The 21,304-nt window shown below is 35.5% G+C and overlaps 1 protein-coding gene across 3 annotated transcripts in view; it reads left to right on the top strand.

Moving 5' to 3' along the window:
• LOC110094019 (probable anion transporter 6, chloroplastic) overlaps positions 1-21,304 on the top strand; it is a 51,338-nt gene that overhangs the window by 12,218 nt on the left and 17,816 nt on the right. For all 3 annotated transcript variants that reach the window (XR_002302780.2, XM_020819113.2, XM_020819114.2), the window contains exons 5-9: positions 803-855; positions 5,524-5,598; positions 7,146-7,226; positions 7,435-7,535; positions 20,790-20,893. Coding sequence is in view for 2 of the 3 variants with exons in the window: in XM_020819113.2 (XP_020674772.1) it covers positions 803-855; positions 5,524-5,598; positions 7,146-7,226; positions 7,435-7,535; positions 20,790-20,893 (414 nt within the window). In the remaining variant the exon portion in view is untranslated. The remainder of the gene's footprint in view (positions 1-802; positions 856-5,523; positions 5,599-7,145; positions 7,227-7,434; positions 7,536-20,789; positions 20,894-21,304) is intronic.

Below are 21,304 nucleotides of genomic sequence, written 5' to 3'. Positions count from 1 at the left end.
ACTATAAAAATTAATCAGATGATTACCCTGTTATGTCCAAAGTTTCTCCCTTTCTGTTATGGTATTTAATATCAACTAGTCATGGATTGGTCCAAATTTTGTGCTTGATTACTTGCATATCTTCTGTACCGGTTGTGCCAACTACTGCAACATTGCAGATAATGTTACAGAATATATAGCTCTTAAAAGTCGTCCAGCAGCTCTTGCATAAATTGCAGACATTGTCCACTAAAATACTGGAATCAAGTGAGTTCTTGAGGATTCGAAGTATTAGAGAATGTGTTGGATTTATCCTAAACCATCTATACATGAGTACTTGTTTGGTATTCTTAATAATTGAAGTACGAGGTCACTTCTGTTGACTGCATCTTATTTATCTTAACTTGGGAATTCATCAAAAATAATTGAATTATGTACATATGTAACACCTTTCCTTTTTTTTTTTGTTTTTTGAATGTCAAATGTAAAAACTTATCTTATTGCATGATGCCTTAGACTTTTTTTTCAGGTGATGTTCCCGTTGAAGCGGAATAATAAGTAAATTCTTGATTTTTTTTAGCTGGTATATTGGTAGTAAACTTATAGCGTCTTGATCATTCACTGTTAAAAAGCAATGCTGACCAGACACATATGGTATCTCCTGTGATAACATTTTGTACAAAATTCCCTTTGTTTCTATCTCACCAAAAGTTTCTGAAGCCCCACCTGGGCATCTTCATTTCACTGTTTTTACCCTCCTCTGCCATGGCTTTACTCCTTCCGATCATAACCTTGCATTAGGTCTTCATTTTGAAATACTCAGGTTGGGATTGGAGAAGGTGTTTCCCCATCAGCAGCAACTGACCTAATTGCCAGGCAAGTTATTCATATACTTAGTTTATCCTTATGTAAAACAATATCCAAAATATATGCTACCCACTTTTAAAGATCTTTGTTCACCTTTATCTAGCCATTTGTCACTTCAAGGTAAGTCTCTCAGGTCATTTCCTTTCCTTTTTTCCTTTAACTGTATTCTACTTCTGAGGTTACCCGATGAAATTGTTTGTTTTGTTATTTTCCTCGGTTTACTTATGTTGCTAAACGCATATTGTTTCCTCCTGGTTACCTAAGCTCTCTCTTTTTTTTTTTTCTTTTTGAAAGCAGTACTGGTTTTTTTTTCCTCTTAAAATTATAATAAAAAGCTTCTAAATGAAAGATTTCAGTTTGTGACAGAACCTTGGAAGTATAGATAATACTGATGGAATTGCTTATGTCCACAACAATCCAATGACAAAGGTTCATGCAGCCGTACTTTTCAGTATTCTCATCAACTAGTATAATTTTTACTGATGGAGATGGTATAATTTTTACTGATGGAGATGGTCTGTTTATTCTGAAATAGATGTGAGTTTATCCAGTAAAAGTAACAGTATTTGGCAAGTGTGGGCCCCGAGAATTCATGCTCGGGATTTATTGGGAGAGTTTTGGTGTTTTGTGTGAAATTTTTCGAAGTCAAATTAGGATAAAAGATGAATCACTACCTAGAGATTTCATCACCATTTTTGTGAGCATTTTATAATTTAGTTCTAGGTTGCCCATAGGTGTAATCCTCTATGATTAATTACCTCTCATGATGACTAGAGAGAATTTTTAGTTAAGGCTAGCCATCAGATGCTAAATGTTTAGTGTCTAGTAAGGTTGGAAATTTTGTCATCATAAACTTAAAGTGGATAGTGGAGGAAATGATGACTTTCCTGATTATGTTTTTGTCATATTAGGTTGTCATAGACCCTATTCTGGTTAATCAGAGATATTTGATTTAACTTGATCGAGGCATTATTATCGCAACCATAAGTTGCTTCATCCATGGGGACGTTTTTGATTTGTGGTGAATGTTTGTCTTAGGGGATGAATTTAAGTCAACTTGATGCAATAAAAAATTTGGGAGAGGGACCCAAATTTTTGATCACAAAAGAAAATATCTTCCTATATAAAAGAAATACTAAAAATGCTAAAGAAATTCATCAAATTCTAAAAAAGACACAAAATAAGAAACAAAGACACTTTTATAATATTAGAGAAAACTCTTACATTTCATGACACTTACAAACAACACTTACAAACTTGGACACACACCTTACAAATGACTCAAACAAGACACCTAAAGTTGCTTTCATCCATTAGAAGAAGGATACAGATGGAGTGGCACTTGCGGAGAGACGAAAGAGATTAGAAGCCAAGACGAAGGTTGGAAAGAGCTCGCAAGATTTCCATAGAAGTAGAAGAAGAAGTGGAACAAAGCTGTCAAGCTTTTTCCAAAGAAACCCTCAGGTTTTCTTACTCCAAAAATAACATTTTTCACCACCTAAAACAGCCACAAACAACACTATTTATAGGCACAAAAAGGGCAGCCAAACAGCCCAAATAGTAGGGAATATGGAAGGTTAAAAGACACCAAGAAGAAGGCCAAAAAGCACCTAAAAATTGCCGTAGAAATCTGTCCCAAATCAGCCCCAAAATCACTTCAATCCCACACATAAATGGGGAATTGAAAAGCCAACAGATTTTGTACAGAAATCCCAAACGTCACAGCAAAATACAAAGAATAAAGCCATGATTTCAAGCAGATACATCACGGAACCCAGCAGCCAAACAGCCACTATAAATTTTGGTAAAAGGGGGGACATGGGTAGTAAAAAAGGCAGCAAAACCGAATGGTTAGCAGCAACCATGGGAGGAAAAACAGCAGAAAAACTGCAGCAGCCCAAGAGACAAAAGGAAGATGAAAGGGCAAGAGAAAAGGGGGAAGGAGAAAAGACATTCAAGAATCAATGAGCTAATTCTTTAGTTCCATTAATGAACTAAAAAATAGCTCATAATGAGCTAACTTTTAGCTCAAAATATTAATGAGCTAGCAAGCCCAAAATAAGTCAAAACCAAAATATTCATTTTGTTTTGACCCCCCTCTATTTTTTTTTTTTTTCCCCCCCCCCCCCCCCCTGCATGCATCACAACTTTAGCTAATAGAGAATTTTTGGCCCTATTAAGGGACCATTTGGATTCATCATTAAAGGGTTTTTAAGCCTTTGGGGAACTTATGGGCTTCGGCTACAACCGCAAGAACTTCGAACCCTTGTTTTAGTCGATCAATTACACTCAACTGTCTCCAAACTTTATTTAGAAGACAAGGACAGAAGCAGCCCGGTAGAAGCTGCTCTTAATTCCTTCCTGGTTTTGCCCAAATCACACGAAAATGCCTATCCTCGTCCTAGCACGCACGAGGAAAAGGGTACTCACGCTCGGTCAAGTCGCACGCACAGAAGTTCCTAGCCATTCCTCCTTCGCTCGATCTCTTCTCAATGCCACACGCACGCAAGAGGAAGCCCTTCCTCTTCGATCACTCTTGCCTGTAAGCAAGTTAGAATGCGCTAGATCACACGAAGATGCTGCCTCCTATTCGATTGGGCCGCCAAGAATGAACGAAGGAGCTCCAAGGATCACACGATCCTTTCTTCCCAGTCGCGCAGGAGAGCTATGTTGTTGCTCTTGCTCTCGCTCTCTCCTGAATCGCTTGGACGGGTCACACTTAGGAGTAGTAGGGAACAAACACTCTCTCTTGATCTCCTCTCTCTTGGCTTCATCCCAACAAGGAAAAAAAATCGAGGCTCTCAATTTCAGTCTTTAGGTAGAAACGAATGCATGGATTCCTCTCTTTGCCTGGGTCGCTCATTCTTCTGCTATAGCCGTTCACACGTCTCTCTCAATATGCTCCTAATCGCGGGAATTTCGGGATGATATATGACAGGAGATTAGAAGCGCAAGTTATCATTTTAAGGTAATTGGAGCCTTTGATTTGAATTTACTTGGAAAGCCTATTTGAGTTTAATTAGAGAGATTGGGCTGAATCGAGTTCAAATTAGTCTAATTTATAGATCGATTTGAGTCCATTTGATTTAATTTGGGTTCAATTAAACTTGATTTGTGTCTCATTTAATTTTGACGGGGTGTGATCGAATTGATCAAGCTCAATCAGGCCTAATCGGGAATGATTCGACTTGATCCGAGTTGGGTCGACACAAAAAAAAGTGTCAACACAACTCTGCTTCACTTTTATGTGTGAATGTTTTGACATAGGGAGCCTTATTAGGTACCATGGTTTTCTTGGTTATCTCGATAGATTATGGTTCAAAAACATGCCAAGGTCAATTTCATGGAAGTGCATTATAAAGCATGACTGATGTGTACTTCAAGTGTATCTTTTAAGTGTGGACATTTGATTTGGAGACATTAACCATCTGATTTAGAGCGAAGTTGTAAGGTGAGATTTACTTTGAAAGGGTCCATCCGCAGGATCTGTTTGGGCTTCTTCGTTCTGAATGATACTTTCTTCATCTTCTCTAGTTTTACCATCTTTCTTTATCAAGCTATGTAATTTATGCTCAATTTTTATTCAATGGTCGACTAAACTCATAGTTTTTTACTGATGATGGAAAACCTTTGTAATTCTTAATGTAGGCTCTTTTGTTTTAGAGTATGAATGATTGTTTTCAATATCTCCCACTCTTTATTTAATTTATATTGTGGCCATGTATAAAATTAACATCTACTGTGATACATTGCATCGATGGAAGAATGTTGGAACAATTAGTAGAATTGAGATGGAATGCTTGCATGCCAAGATAGGATTTTTAATATTCGAGGGTCTATGGAGTTTTGATAATTGTAGGAAAGCCATAAACCTTCTATATCCTTACAAGCTCGACAGAGATCTAATGATGCATATGCTCGAGTCACAACTAATGTAGTGGAGTCTGCTTAGGAAAACTTAGGATATTCACTGTCATTAGTCCAAAACACTTTAATTATTGGTATCTTTACTATTTTATGCACTTCTCATTAGGGATAGAGATTACTGTTGTTTTCATTTCGTAGGATAAATACCATAGTTTGAGTATACAGTACTAGAACATTTGTGTGTAGCACAGTATTTCTCCGTCGGAACAACACTTTCATACATTTTTTTACTTGATTGGCATGCACACTTGCATTTTTATTGGGGTTATATCCAAGCAAACAAGAACTAAACATAGCCCCCATCAGATGCAAGCACGGTTTTCGAATTTGATCGGACCGGTAACTTGGCCGGTTGATATATATATTAAAAGCTGGATTCTGGTATTCTGGTATTGAGTATTTAGATGTTGGCTAATACTGAACCCTACTAGGTTATCCTACTAACCAATACTTTAAATATCAAACGTCAATAACTTCTTAGTTGGATCAAGTAATTGGATATCTTATTGATTTGGTTGGATTGGATCGAATACCCTAAATACACAATTGCCATCCCTATGGGAAATAGATTTTTGTTCCAAATTTCTAATTTTCTGCATGTTTTTAAAATAGTAATGAGTGTTGGTTGATCTTTATCCATGATTTCATGTACAGTGTATTTGTTTTTTCATGCATCTTTTCCTATGTTTTCTTCATTCCATGCAGATCTATTCCATTAGTGAAATTAATATAATTAATTGACCTATACAGATCTATTCCATTACAAGAACGCTCCAGAGCAGTTGCATTTGTTTTTGGAGGTCTGAGTGTAGGAAGTGTCTTGGGGTACGTCTATGAATAAATGGTTCTGTTTCTGACTCACATATTTACTACTTTATGGCTATTTCTATGAATCTAATGTTATTATATTGTCCCATGATTCACTTAGCTTGAATTATATAGCATGCGATATTATTCTTGTCATGTTGGCGTTTTAGTGTTTTCTTCAATATACTAGTGCAGTGCCTAGTATTGTTCTCTAATGTGAATTTACCTCTTGCTTGCATATGCCTCAATGTTAGTGTCTAAACTGGCTTGATAGGGTACTTTGATGGATTTTGTGTTTGGGAACATTGCAAAGAGAGAAAAAACCAACTTATTTATTTTGTTGTTGATTTTTTACTTCGTTGTGACAAAAAGTAGGAACCACTTTGGTCAATTTAAGGAAAAAATATTTGTCCTTGCAGGCTTTAAACCAGTCAATATTATAGAATTGTCCATGTTTAGTTCCTTCATTCGACCTATGCTCATGCTCTAGAGAAGCAACATTCTTCTGGTCACAATAAAGAATAGGAAAGAAGATGAGTTTGAACCTTGGAACTTTGAATAAAGTGCATGCTTAAAGATTTTTGGTTTTGAGTTGCCACTTCATTCAAGGGCTGTTACAGACGGGCCAGTCTTTTAAATATTTTTATCCATGAACTAAACTAATGGAGAGGCATATGCTAGTTTGCCGAAGTTTGTTTTTACTGTAGTTTTTATTTACAATGAAGGAAAGTAGTTGAAGATGTGAATAGAATAAGAGTATGCTATTGGTGCATGGCTTGCCAACTTGACTAAAACTTCAGTTGGCAATGCCAAGTTGAGTGGAATTTTGATATCCTACTGTGATGTGATATACGATGTTGAAGATTTAAACTGTTTAACTGCAAAAGTTGAATATTTTGGAAAGTTTTGTGCTGCTATGTTTTCTGCTAAATCTAAAATGAACAAGTGTACACTGAAGGTTCATTTGGTGCAGGGACAGGGGTTTCCCTGCCACTTCCACCATCTTTCCACTATGTGGCTACGGCCACCACTTTTTCTAGGCAGGTTGGGACGTCTGATGTACACATGCAGGTCACCAACTCAAACAGGCCCTAGACCAAGTGTGACACATGTGCCAATTTATATTAAAAAACGTTGGCTTGGAGAATGAGTTTCTTTGTTTATTATAATGTTGGACTAAGGATGCACTGCCATGAACATTTTATTTGTTTATAATATTTGAGAAAGAGAAGACTCAACCCTAATATATTGTAGATGTAAGTGTTTTGGATGCCCAAATGGATTCAACGACTTTAGTTTAGCTTTTGGTAGCAAAACTAATTGAAACGCCAATCCACCCATTTTTAAATGTTTTAATTTCTATGATGTCTGATGTTTTTAATTGTTAGGAAGTTTAGCGTTTCTTTGTCTGCATTATTTGGATCTGGAGCAGAAATTTTAATTTCCAGGCATGATTCCCTGAATGTTGTCACATCCTTCTCAGTTTAATAATGCCAAATATCAGAGTTTATGCAATAGTAAAAGTTCTCTGCTAGTCTAGTTCATGATGCTGAAATTCTTTGCAGGCTTCTCTTTGCCCCTCCCATTATCCAAGCGTGTGGTTGGGAATCTGTTTTTTATATATTTGGCATTCTTGGAATAATTTGGTGAGTAAAAAAATAACACTTCATCTTGTACATTATGTAGCAATTGTCTTTCTCCAATGTTACAGTAAAATGTTGATATCTTAAATCCAATGTATGCAGGTGCATCTTTTTTGCTAGTTGCATTTGATAAGAAATATTTTAAAAATAAATTGTTTTGAGCCAAAACTTTGTAGTCTCTTTTTCTTAAGTACTTGCATTGTCAATCAAGGTGTTTGGCATTCAAGTTCGTTAAAGAGGCTCAGCCACCACTTGACGCTAAAGAGGAGTTCGTTAAAGAGGCTCAGCCACCACTTGACGCTGATTACTTTGGTAAGTAAATTTTCTATGTTCCCGGACTTATCAATTTAGCATTTAAGACTTGTAGAGTACAACAACCTCATGATTTTGTTACTAACTATTCATAATTTTGAACTTTAGGCATCCTTATTTATTATGAAGTTTTGAATCTACATTAGTATTTTCCTTGCTATTACTAATATATTTCTCAAACTTTTCTTAGAATCAAAATTTTGAGTGCAATTGTTTAACTGCCATTGTGTAAAGAAATCAAATCTCCTACTGTTCCCCACAACTGCCGGAAAGAAATAAGTTAATATTACAGGCTTCACACAAATAGCATTTAGAGTTTTAATTTCAAGTAATATACAGGACAAAAATCTTTATAATAAGAAAACAAAATTTTTTATTTTAAACATTCCTATCTAGTTTTTATTTATATTAATATACACATACAATTTTTTGCTGCTAAGTGTTACTTAATTGAATGTTGCTGCATTTATGTTGTATGTGGATTTTTGCAGGGATATATGGTGACAAAGTATCCTGAAAGAAAATCTGATGCTATAGCTAGCCCTATCTTCTAGATTAGAACTATGAGGTTACAGTGCAGTTTTATTGTCTAATCAATTATGAGAAGAAGATAAATGGTCCCTGGACTAGTTTTGAGCGGCTATTTTTGTCCCAAACTACTGAAGGTGCTTAATTTGATCCCTTAACTCCTCAAAATTGATTCAAATTAATCCCACATTTAAAATTATTGTGTATTTAGATGGAAAGCTCATATGAGATAACTTGCTTGGAGGTTTGAATCTATCAAGTAGCTTTATACTAAATATAGCATTTTAGTTTTTTTTTTACTATTACTAATTTAACTCTTCGTCGAAGTGAGGTCGCTTGCTTGTGATCCACGAGCAGCTGAAAGTTTATGGCAATTGGATTCTAAGTCTAGGCCAAGGTTTGTAAATCACCCATGCTTACCTAAGAATGATTCCTGTAGTGGGTGATTGAGATGGAGGTAGACTCGAGAAGATTATTTTGTTTGTAAGTACAAACCATTGTGTTATTCCTCTTGAGAGTTGTGATCTTCACATTATTCGATCTTAATGATCTCGTTCTTCGTGCACCACTCAATGCTATCATTATTTTTTTTTGTGGGTCATCATGATATCTCATATTTGTTTTCTGTGTGCTGTTGTCAACGGTCTCTAATCTCACCTCTCCCTTGGTGTTTCTCCTTCAACAACCAAGCTCAATTTTTAAGAAATGAAACTAAAGATTATGATAAGAAAAATAAGCTGTAGAAAATTTTAAAAGCTGGCTATATCCTTTAAACATACCTTTGCATGAACTTCTCATCTATTGGCGTAGTAATTCTAACGGTGGGGCTAATTTGGAGTAATTTTAAAGAATTATGAGTTCAAACTGCACACATTCAGCCTAAAATGGTCCCTCATAGAAGTCTAAGGACCATTTTAGGCCTTTTATGATCTAGTTCAAAATTTTGGAGAACATTATGATTGAGGTGCTGTTAAATTATGAAATATAGAGCAAAAAAATATTATAGTTTGGAGGTTGCAGGAGTAGCACTTGTTAAAGATGATGTTATAAAAAATAGATTTGAGTAGTTTGAGCATGGTTGTTGAATGTTGAGAGTAGAAGATGTGTACAAGAAGGCATGTGCATATTAGTAATGTTAAAGGAATATGAAGGAGAAATCTGATGCGGACATCGGCACGAAAATCTGGCGCATCTATCACAGGAGGCGTCGTAAATCGACGGCTCTGATTTAAGTTGTCATTTATGAATTATTTTATGCATTTTAGTTTCTATTTTATGTTATTTCTTATTTTACCCCTAGGAGAGGAGATCCTCTCCCTAGCAAAGCCTCCTCGTTCTACATCAAAATCGCTATACCAAATGTAGCATATCATGAAGTTAAGAAAAATGTTTGGATAAATTAGAATTACACATTACAATACAAAGATAATTAACTAAGTCCATCCAAAATAGTTGAGATGAGGTTAGTGATGGTGATGATGAAAAAGATGAAAATGAATTAATTTGGGGGAAAGCTTTGTTTTGTAGGGCTCTAAAGTTAGGTTTCTCTCATTTTATCCTTTTATGATGGGAGTTAAAGAATTTCATTAAATAGTTTGCTAAACGAAATATATAGAATTCTTTTATGGAAAAACAACATTACTTTACTAGCGAAGGCCGCTAACACTTATTGTTGAAGTATGTGTGTGACTGTTATTTTTTACATGCCATTGCTATGATTCATGTTATGTGCCCTCTAAATCTAATACTTAATGCAATTACATGCTCCCGCTCCTTTGGAAATCATCATGAGCAACATTAATATAATGATCTCATGATCCTCAACACAACCATTTTCAGCATTGTGAACTTTATGAGATCTATTTGATGCTTGCTTTCGGAGGATCTTCATATGGTAATGTCTTTTATGTTTAATGATCTCGAGGAATGGTTCACCTTCAGTTTGATTCACAGGTCACATGCTCAAAACAATGAAAACATCATACGCCATGTCAAGCAAAAAGTGGTGTATGAGCGCTGTGCCGCGCCGCACATTATCGCACGTGTTATTTTGTGCTATTGGCATTTATAACTCTTAAACATTTAGCTTTGTTTGTTTCTTCTTCATGGTCTCTTGTTAGGGTGATATCATTAACATAAACGATGTGGATATAGTTTTTGCTGTGAAATGATTGCTTGGCGATGATTAGATTGCACTTTAGTGTTCCCATGCATTTTTAATCATCATATTGAATATGTTGAACCTAGCTCTTAGTGATTGTTTTAAGCTGTATAAAGATTTCTTGTCTTCAAACTTGGTTCTTATTACTTTTATTCTCACATCCATCAGGAATTGTTTTATAAACTACATCATGTAAAGCGTCATGAAAAAAGACATTTTTCGCATCTAGTTGGTAGAATGGTTAATCTAAACAAGAAGCAAGAGAGAAAATTGCCCTAAGAGTGTTCATTTTATAATCGGTCAAAGGTTTCTTGAGAATTAATACCATTGGTTTGAGTGAAGCCTTTTTCCACAAGTCTTATTTTTATTGGTTAACACTTCTGTTCGCTTTATATTTCACATTAAATACCTATTTTCATTCAACTCCTTTCTTTTCTTTAAAAATATTTGAGAACTTTGATGTACCCTTTCTTTCAAGGGCCTGAATTTCTTCATGAACTATATTTCTTTGGTAAGGAATATTTGAAGTTACTTAAATACTATTAGAAATTTTCAAACTAGAAAGATATGTAGTAAATGCATAATTTAGGAGACAATTTGCCATAAGAGATATAATGACTAATTGGGTGATTGAAGCTTTTCTTGAGAGCTGTTCTAGGCATATTAAGATCATCATTAGAATTAGTATTTCCTTATCTGATGTAGCCAGGGGGGGTCAAAACAAGATGATAATTTGTTTTGACCCTTGGGCTTCTGGTGTTCTCGGGTAAGCCTTGGTTGCTTGGTATTGAGCTCAAAATGCTGGAATTTTAACTAGTTTTAGCTCATAAATGTTTGAGCTAAAGTTTAGCTCAATGATTAGGGAATTTATTGCACTTCCTAGCTCATTAATCCAAAAAGGTTTGGTATTTAGTCTTGAATTCATTTTGTAGTGGGCTTTGCCTCTTCTTCTTCCCTTTGTCTATTTGTTTTCTTGTGCTGGTGGTTTTCCCATGCCTTGTCCCTTGGGTTCCCGTGGCTGATTGTTGGTTTCCTGTGCTGGGTGGTTTTCCCGTGCTTTTGCCTCTTTGGTTCCCGTAGCTGCTGCTCGGTTCTGCAGCTGGCTGCTTGGTCCTGTGGCTGGCTGCTCGGTTCCGTGGCTTTTTTGCTTGGTTCTCGTGGGCTGTCTTCTCTGTTTTGTTGTGCCGTTTGGGGACTGAGGTTATGTGGTTGTTGGTCTTTCATTTCCCTAAATCTAATAGGTTTATTTACTGCTGTTTGGTGGCTGTTTGGGGGGGGGGGGATTCCATGGGATTTTTCAAGTTTTCTGTGCAGTTTTCCTGCAGTTGTTTGCAGTCTTTTGTCCTTCTATATTCCTTGAATTTAATGGGTTTAATGGGAGATATTTGGGCTGTTTGGCTATCCTCTTTTATACCTATATATAGGAGATGTTTTGAGACTTAAAAATGGTTGAAAATGTGATTTTTTGAGTAAGAAAACCTGAGGGTTTTATTGGAAAAGCTTGAGAGCTTTGTCCTCTTCTTCTTATTCTCTATCTTGGGATAACTTGCGAGTTACTCCTATTCTTCGTCTTGGCTTCTAATCCCTTTCTTCTCTATGCAAGTGCCACCTCACATGTATCTTTCTTCTCAACGATTGGCAAGCTCCTTTAGGTTTGTTGTGTCCAAGATTGTAAGGTGTTTGTGTCCAAGTTTGTAAGTGTTTGTATCCAAGTTTGTAAGTGTCTTTATATGATATAAAAGGTGTCTTTTAGTATTTTATATCTTTTTGTAGTATTTTGTGCATCTTCTAAGTTATAGGAAGAGTCATCTTTTGTTAGCAAAAATTTAGGGCCCTCTCCCAAATTTTTGATCGCATCATTATCTTTGTGAATTGATGTTAGGACTTACGTTAAGCATTGTGTTTGTTTCAAGAGAAATGCTTTGTTCAACCTTGTTTGTTGAATTTTTTTGTTGTATGGAATATGCTCCCTTATTTCGAAATGTTGAGATTTTGGTAGGCTTGGAAGAGATGTAGGTTGAGATATCAATAAAGTAGAACTCATATTATAACAGAAGTCATATTCATAGAGAATTGATGTTGTCTTCTTAATTGTGAGTTTTAGGGAAGAAATATTGATTTTTAAAAGATTACGTTAATAGCGGTTTATTGTTTTTTTAGTACTAAGAGAATAACATTTATATCTTTGTTGGTGAGGAGAGTAACCAATATAAATGTATTTAATAACTTTTCGGTCTAATTTACTTCTTTGATAAGGAGGAATTTTAACGAAGGCTGAATATTCTGACAATTTCATAAGAATGATGGAGATGTCTATTTGTGGGATAGGAATGAATGCTGGTTTGGAAAGGAGTTTTGAATTTTAGAATTTGTGATGACAAAGATTAATGAGATATGCAGCACTAATGACAAACTCTCCCAAATACTATTTTAGGACATTGCTAATGATCATAATTGATCGAGCAACCTCTAGAAGCTGTCTACTTTTTCTTATTGTTATTCCATTTTGTTGAGTATTGATGGAAGAAGTTTGACAAACAATTCCTTGTTAAAGGACACACTCTTCAAAAAGTGAATGAACATGTACTTTCTTAATGTTGATTCGTAGTACTTAAATTTGGGTTTGGAATTAGGTCTTTATAAATGAGTGAAATTTTTGAAAATTTGAATTGGCTTTAGACTTTCATGGGAAAAATCTCTTTTAGTCAATTGACTTTTAGTGTGGTCACCAATGAAAGATATAACAACCTAGTACTCAAGATATTATTCACTTGAGATGAGACCCAAATCTAACTATGGCTTGTTGCAAAGCTTTGAGACTTTGTAGGGATGATTAGTATAAGAAGTTTGAGTATGGTTAAATAATTAACGAATTTTATATCGAAACACCTTAAGATTTGTGGCGAAGAATTTTTTAGGTACATAAAAATTTGGACGGCCAAGGTGAAAATGCCCCAACATGATGGTGCTTTTGTTGGAAGAAGATGCATATTGAGCATTTTCTTATTTACCTTTCAGAATTATCTTTATAATTTAGGAGATAGAGTCCAGCATTTTCATTCACTTGTTAATCATTCTCCCCAAGTTCTTATCTTGGGATTCACTATTAGTAGGAAAAAAACCAGTGATAAAGTTCATATCCTTGAAATTTTTTGCTAATTATTAATAAATTGCAGGAAAGTTTAAAAATCAAGAGAATTGAGTTAAGAACTAAGAGCTTATGACATTGATAGTCTCAATGCCAATTATTTCTCATGTTGATCCATTAGCAATTCTGATTATTTAATCTTTTAAACACAAATAAAATATTTAAAATAAGTAGACATCCCCTGTCATCAAAGGCTCAAGTGTCCACAATTCAATACTATGGTCTCTATTTTGGACATTAAAGGCATTCAAAATCTTATCCTTTAGAGCACATCGATGTTGATTTTTAGTGAAGAAGGCTTTGGTTTGAATTGGATAGTCAGCAACATGAAGAAAGTTTCTTGGATACCAGTATTGTCATGGGATCTTGATTCATAGCAAGAGGTAACACATTCTTTCCAAGGTTATTTCGTATTTAACCATCATTATTTAAACAAAAAATTGTGAGGAGAAGAATGAGGAAGCTTTAGAATTGTGCGTGGATGTGCAAAAAATTGGGAAATGTTTGATGTGAAACCACATGCGGTGAACATGAATTGCACGTTAGAGATTAATGAGAGTTTAACTTTGCAATATTAACGATAAAATCTAGCTTTCTCAATTTGGATTCAATAAACTTCGTGATAGATTATGTTAACGGCGGTGATTACATTTAAGAATTACATGAGTCTTACAAAATATAACCAAAATAAACTTGATAATGCAAATAGCTACGACTAAAGCCACACGTTTAAAATTTAGATCATTCACCTTGAGGTCCTTTCATTGCCTCGAAAATAGGGGCTAGCGGAGGAGGATTGTAAGTAAACTTCAACGATGCCACTAATAGACAAGTAATCCCGAGAGGACTCGTCGCCGGGGAGGAAGCCGGATTTGGAGAAGCGGTGGGCGGCTGTTAATGATCCAACGTCCATGCATTCTTGCCGGGAGTTGGTGGAGCATCCGGGAGAAGAGGGGGAAGAATTTTGGGCTGAATTTGCGTTGTTAATATGTCATTTGGGAGAGAGAGAGGCCCACTAAGAGTGGCCGGCCCAATAAGGAGGAGAGAGAGAGATTTAGGAGTTATGAGGGTGGGGCCCAAGTTTAAGTAAGAAATTCAATTAAACTTGAATTTTAATTTCAGATTTAATTAGAGTTTAAGTAACTTCCCACAATTTAAAATAAGAGGGAATTTGAATTTCAAAAATTGTAACTCCTCTTAATTAATTCCCTAATTTAAGGGACTCAATTAGGAAGGTCATTAAGGGAGGGAAATTCAAATTGCAAGGAGGCTAAAGGGAAGCCGGCGGCAAGGGGAGCTGGCGGGCTGGAGGGCTAGCCGGCGGCTGCTGGCAGGCGGGTTGGGCTGGCCGGTGGCTGCTGGCCGGCCCCCTCGGGCTACAATAACGACCAACTACCCATAAGGGCAAAAACGGAAAAACATAAAAATCAAATAAACTACTACATAAAATGATGAAAATAAAGGTCATGATCGTGGCCGTCGATCTCCGGCATCTCCTGATGGTACATGTGTCGCAATCTCTGACGATGTCCCCATCAATGTTTCTCTGATGACATGTTAAAAATATGAAAGAAAAGTACTTATGTAGAACTAAATGTGTGGGGAATTATGTAATGCTGAAAATACACGCCTTTGAATTAGAGCAGCACTACTTACGTTTACTTTTAGGGATTTAAACAAATATTAAAACAACAAAAAGGCGACTTAGCTTAGGCCAAATTACAAGATAAAGTTCGAATAAAAAATAATCAGTTCCAATCACAATTAGCATAGCATGGAGGAGTTCAAAGGAAATCCCTATGTTAACATATAGATTAGGCCCTAATTGGATCCACTCACTCACACTCTTGATGTAGGCTAAACGGAGATAGGTTGCACAACCTTTTATAATGCCACAAATTAAAGGGAAGACTTAGAAAAGCAAAGACTTGGAGGAGAAATTCACCTTTATCAGGGTTTTGAAATGGTGTGCCACTGAGCGGGAGAGAGTTGTTTGTCGATGGCGGCGGCAAGAGAGAAGATAATCCTTTCGATGTAATCCTCAACGGTACGGTCGACTTCCAAGTTTATGTCAAAGAACGAAGACTTGAGGTTGCCCTTAATTGTTGTAAACAAATTCGTGGTTTTGTTCAGGATCCGCCATACAATGGAGAAAGGAAGTAGAACATGAAACTTCATATGTTGTGGAAGTTTGGTAGGGACGACGTCAATTAGTAAATCTGAAATTAATTTCATAAAATTGAAAAATCTGAAATTAATCCGGAGGAGGAATAGTTGGGAGGGAAATTAATTTCAAAGAGCAAAGAGGAAGGGGGGAAGAGAGAGGGGGCCGACGGCTAAGGAAAAGGGGAGGGGGTTATTTCCCAAAATTTGAAGTTTAATTTCATATTTGATTGGGCGGGGATCTGAGGTTTGAATTTTGAATTTCAAATATGAGGAGGGAAAGTAAAGGTGCTCCTTTGATGAGGGAGTTGATTAGGGCTCCAAACGGGGAAGAGAATTAATGTAGGATAGAGAGAGGAAAGAGGGCTGGCGACATGCTTTGGGCAAGAGGGGGGCTGTAGGTGGGGATTTAAAACTTGTCTTCTTAGAATCTTAAATTAGGAAATATTATTTCAAATCAAATCCTATTTAAAATTCAAATAGATTTGATTTTAGTAACATTCCTAAAATAAACATAGTAGATTAGGAAAGAATTTTAAAATTTAAAATGAAAGGAATAAGCTTTTAATACTTTCCTAGTGTGATTTGCACCCAATATGGAAAACAATAATGTGGTAATTTGAAATTTGGAGGCTAAAGGGGAGGAGTTGTGGCTGGCGGCTAGGGTAGGTTAGGTGTCACACCCCAGTTTGACTCACCCTCTACCACGAACTGGAGTATAACAGAGAAAGATTTCAACGTCTCAAACTCCACACTTAACAACAGGAAGCATGTAATATACCTTATTGAACCTCAACATAATTAAAACAAATACAAAGCTCAACTAAAATTTTTAAAATTCATTCACATACTCAAAAGTCTTTACATCTAGCATTCAGATCTCGCTTTAGATCTCTTGCACCCCAAAACGTACTTATATCAAAAGAACGGTCACCTCTTTTTATTGTCTCAAGGGCTCCTTCCCCTTTCCTGCAGTACAACCACTGCTAATGAGCTTGGCTCAATGAAATACGCAAGCAAGTTATAAGAAATAATATTGAACCATTAAGAAATACCATAACTATGCTAACATAATTAAAACACATATTGAAATGTCATATTGAGCATGAAAGTGCCTAGTAGTATTATTTATCTTACCAAAACTATTTCACATCTTTAAATAAGTTAGAGAATGGCTATAAGCTTTTGCACCATTCAACTTTCCAATTCAAGGTTGGGTCTAATTTCCCAACTTTTAGAATGGAAGTTGTTCTCTCATTCAGGGTTGAGTCAAATTTCTCAACTTCTAGAATTAAGAGTGTATGCTTACCTCATCAGGTCTTTCTCCTTTACTTGTGCGGGCCTATCCCCCATATATAACTTATTTCACTTTTCATATAGTCATCCTTTTTAGAGCTAATGACATATGCTTTTGATGATATAGTTGCGCTTTAGCTGCTCTTCAGTTACCCTTTAGCTTCCCTTTAGGTGCCCTTTAGTTGACCTTTAGGTGCGCTTTAGGTGCCCTTTAGGTGTGCTTTAGGTGCCCTTTGCCTGCACTTTAGTTGCGCTTTTGGTGCACTTTAAGTGCGCTTTGTGTCCTTTAGGTACGCTTTTTGTGCACTTGACTAGTTTATGAATATTTACCTTTTATGCTTAAGAAATCATTCAAATTTCTAAAGATTACCCCTTACATAAACAATTTCATACATATACAACCATATTCATACAAAATAACCAAAATCAACTAGAATACATGTGATCATAAACATAATCAAGAGGAAGTGCAATAATAAAACATTTACTAATTCTTATAACCTTGTTTGGATATCTCACCTCGTGAGGAATTGGTTCTCCTAGACTCAACCTTCTTTTCCTTTTGTAAATAACATTCACTAAACTTCCTCATTCAACAGCACAACTTTTTCAAATTTGGTCACCACTGTACCAGTTCATTTCTCCATATTCTTGAATTAAGTAACCACCACCTTCAGCTATATTTTAGAAATTCCAAAATTGTAATTCAACACAAAGATTACAGAAATTGCTATCTCAGATTTTTGAAAGCTTAAAACTCCTACCTCAATTTCATTACATGATAAATCAGCTATCACGCTTGAAATTCCCACACACAACCCGCCTCTTTCAACTCCAGTTCTCCCACGGCTTGCAGAGCTTCGTCTCTTGAATGGGAAGGAAAAATAAAATGAAAGAATGGCTACTAGTGTTGCTAATATAATAATATAACCATTCCACTAAAAATGCATTCTTTATTATAATACTATATACTTAATTCCACTAAGCCACTATACATTAATGCTATCCGGTAGATGAAGTATGAGAGAGATCAGCCATTGCATGTCAAGCTAAGTGGATATGCTACAGTAACCATAAATAGGAAAATTGATTATTTGCTTTAGCAATTAAATCATTTATTTAAATTAATGCTAAGTATTATTACAGGTAATACTTTTAATTAAGTTTTTAAAACAAACTCATTTAAATGATAACATGCCTTTTACATGAATACGGATAATTATACTATAACGATCAAAATTAAAATTAAAAGCTAATACAATAATTTAACATTTCCATATATAAAAAGAAAAAATAATGGATGATTTTATTGAGAAACATTCCCACTTACTTTAACAAACTTTGGGTATTATATTAGGGTTGGGATTGGGGTTTGATGTGTGGACCGGTGGCTATGGGGAGGGGCAAGGCCTTTATGGTCGACAGCTAGGAGGAGGAGGGTGGTCTATGGGAAGGGGTTTGGGGTTCTTGGCCGACTGCTATGGAGGAGGATGGGTAGGGTTTTGGATGGTGGCTGGCTGCTATGGTGGAAGAGGAGGCTTAAAGCCGGTGGCTAGGAGGGGATTTGGCCGGCGGTTAATGGAGGAGGGGAATTAGAGAAAGAAGGTTAACCACGAGCCCGGGCGCTTCCTACTACTGGTGGGTGATCCGTTGCCCTCACCTAGAGTTCTCATCAAAGCTCTCTCTCAAAGCACGTAAGAGACAATTGTTGAAATTTCATAAAATCTTCATTCACCCTCATAAGAATAGGAGGCTATAAATAGTTCCCACATACAATAACAAAACAAAAGACAATAGTACATTCCTTGGGGTCACAAACATCTACTCCCTCAAGTGAGGGTAAAATCAGAAAAGAAACAACAATAAATCAACTGCAATTAATAACTAAAAAATAAAGCAGTGTAATCATGGCCGTCGATCGTCGGCCCCGTCTTTGGTAAACTCTCCAAGGTCGGAAGTCCTCATCAAGTATTGTAATTTTTTTTCTAATGGGGTGGAAGAGATAATATTTTATAGGAGAGATGGCCCATATTAAGGAAAAAATGAAAAGGTAATTAATCTAATTATTTTCATTCAATTTAGCATTTAAAAATTTATTTTGTATAAGAAAATAGTGGTAGGTGGGTTGCATATTGAAGGTGAAATAGTGCGGATTGTTAAGGTAGCTAATCACATGTTTGGTGACATTTACATCCAACAGAGGAGGATTAGGAGCAATGTATTGCCAAGATGGTCTTAGAGGTTTAGGAGCAACGGATTGCCAAAGGTTACGTGGCAGAATTTAATGCAGAATTTGATATACTATTTTCAGGACTTCCACACTTTCTTTACTATATATTTGCTTGGCTTTGAAATCAATTGATGACGAGCAAGGCAACACAATGATGAATATGATCAAATTTTATTTTTATGTTTATTTATTTATGATATTTTGATTTGTTGAGGAAGAGGAATTCAATATAGGGGAACTGGCAAAGATAATATTAGTGCTATTATAAGCACGCTTTAGGAACAAATTGAAGTGATTCTCTGTTCCTTCGCATCGCTTTCCTATGAAGCACAGCTTGCATGAAATTGCACTTGTCGCACTGCTTCATCATATCGCATTGTAGTGTTGAATGCTCAACTTACTGCTTAGAATGAAATCATAGTTCAGATTTCATTACTCTTTTCAACATTTGTTGCAATAACTACAAATGTTTGCTTCTCACCATCTCTCGTAGCAATTGATTTGTTGTTCGGTGATTCTCATTCTCTCCTATTGTTGCTTGTCTCTTCATGTTGGTTCTTCTTTTCATGGTCTTGTTTCCTAATGATTCTTGTTGTTTGCTTTATTAGCTTCTTGCGCGCAGCTTTCTTTCAGGAGTCTTGATGCTTATGTAGACACTTGCTCTCGCTTCCAACACATTTGGTCTCTAGCTAATCACCTAATCTCGCTAGTTTTTTAAATTTTTAGTATTCTTTCATCACGTCCTTTCTATCGTTGATTTTTTTTTACTTTCACATTAGTGATAATTACTATGATTGAATGTATTGTTATTTTTATTGAAAATTATTTGATGTGATCCAAGTTTGGTTAATTAAATATTTTTTGTATTTAGATAATATTTGTGTATATAATATACAAGTTATGATTGCTCTAGTTATTAAAAGTGTGTATTTGCTTTATGCTTTGCTCATTTAAACAAAAAGAACCCTTGCGCATTGCATCGTGCTTAACACTTTGAAAACACTTGATAATGGAACATGAGTATTGAGAAGTTTAGACAAATGAATGCTTTAAAGAGGGACGCAAGAGGTGGAGATGAAGAAGCTTGTAGAAAATACTAGAAGGGAAAGTGAATCCCCTGATGAGAAGCCAAATGAAGAACTCTTAGTTTACATCATGTACTCATATTGAATTACAAGACTAATTTTTACTTGTAGCAAAAAAAATCTTATTTTCCTTGCACCATATTGAAAATTGCAGAACTGCACCAAGCAAACGAATTCTAATTAGTCCTAAATGACAATTACAAATAATATACAATAAATTTTTAGTTTTTTTTGTATACAAATAAGACTTAATACTAATAAATAAAAATTTATATATCTTGCACCGCATCATTAGTACTTAATACAACGGCTATCCCCAAATGCATGAAAGAGAACACTAGTCAGCTCAACATCAAAGAAGATGGTTATCTTGAAAGTTAGAGCAGCTTGATTTTAGTATTAGCAGAAAATTTACAAGTATGCTAACCTCTCAGAGTATGATGCAGTTTGGACTAAATTTAAATGAAACCATTTGCATTCGTATTTTTCACAAATTAAAGGAAGTGATTTTAAGTTATATATTCTTTTAAGATTGTCAGCTTTTGTTGATTTTCACCTTACTCAAAAAGGTATTGTTTGCTTGTATTGAAATTCTGTACTCTTTGGACATGAGTATCAAACTAAGTTGATAATTACTTGATAGATTTTAGAGAAAGGCCCATGGATGTGGTTGACCATTTCGTGGTTTCTAAACCTGAGGAGAAGTCACGGAGTTCATCATTTGAAGAATTAAGTAATTCACTTAAGGTATGTTGCTGGTTAATAAGTAGTCTGCATGTCTGTATTTGTGATATAACATGTTGAATTCATGTTTATTCAGAAACTGCTTTTCTTGTGCCCCGTTTGCTGTGATAAAAAATTCATCAAATGCAGTTTCAATGCTGTTAATTATTAACTGTTTATTATCCAAACTTGGAAGCATTTAATACACTTTTATTCAATAGATTTTCATGTTCTATCAAGAAAAATTGTAGTTAAAATAGAATAATTTTCTTAAGCATAGAAGATTTCCTGGACTCTTATGTGAAAGCATCCAGGTTCACTCTTAAGAGTAATTTTTGTCACAGAATTATTCAAAGTGGACATTAATACGTTTTATCATGCAAATAAACAGATTTAAAATTCGTTATTCTACCAATTTCTTGTAATACCTGGATC

The sequence above is a fragment of the Dendrobium catenatum genome, unplaced genomic scaffold (genome assembly GCF_001605985.2).
Source record: "Dendrobium catenatum unplaced genomic scaffold, ASM160598v2 fragScaff_scaffold_156, whole genome shotgun sequence".
Classification (NCBI taxonomy): Eukaryota; Viridiplantae; Streptophyta; class Magnoliopsida; order Asparagales; family Orchidaceae; genus Dendrobium; species Dendrobium catenatum.
Note: the sequence above shows the minus strand (reverse complement) of the source record. Positions and strands in the feature narration are given on the sequence as shown.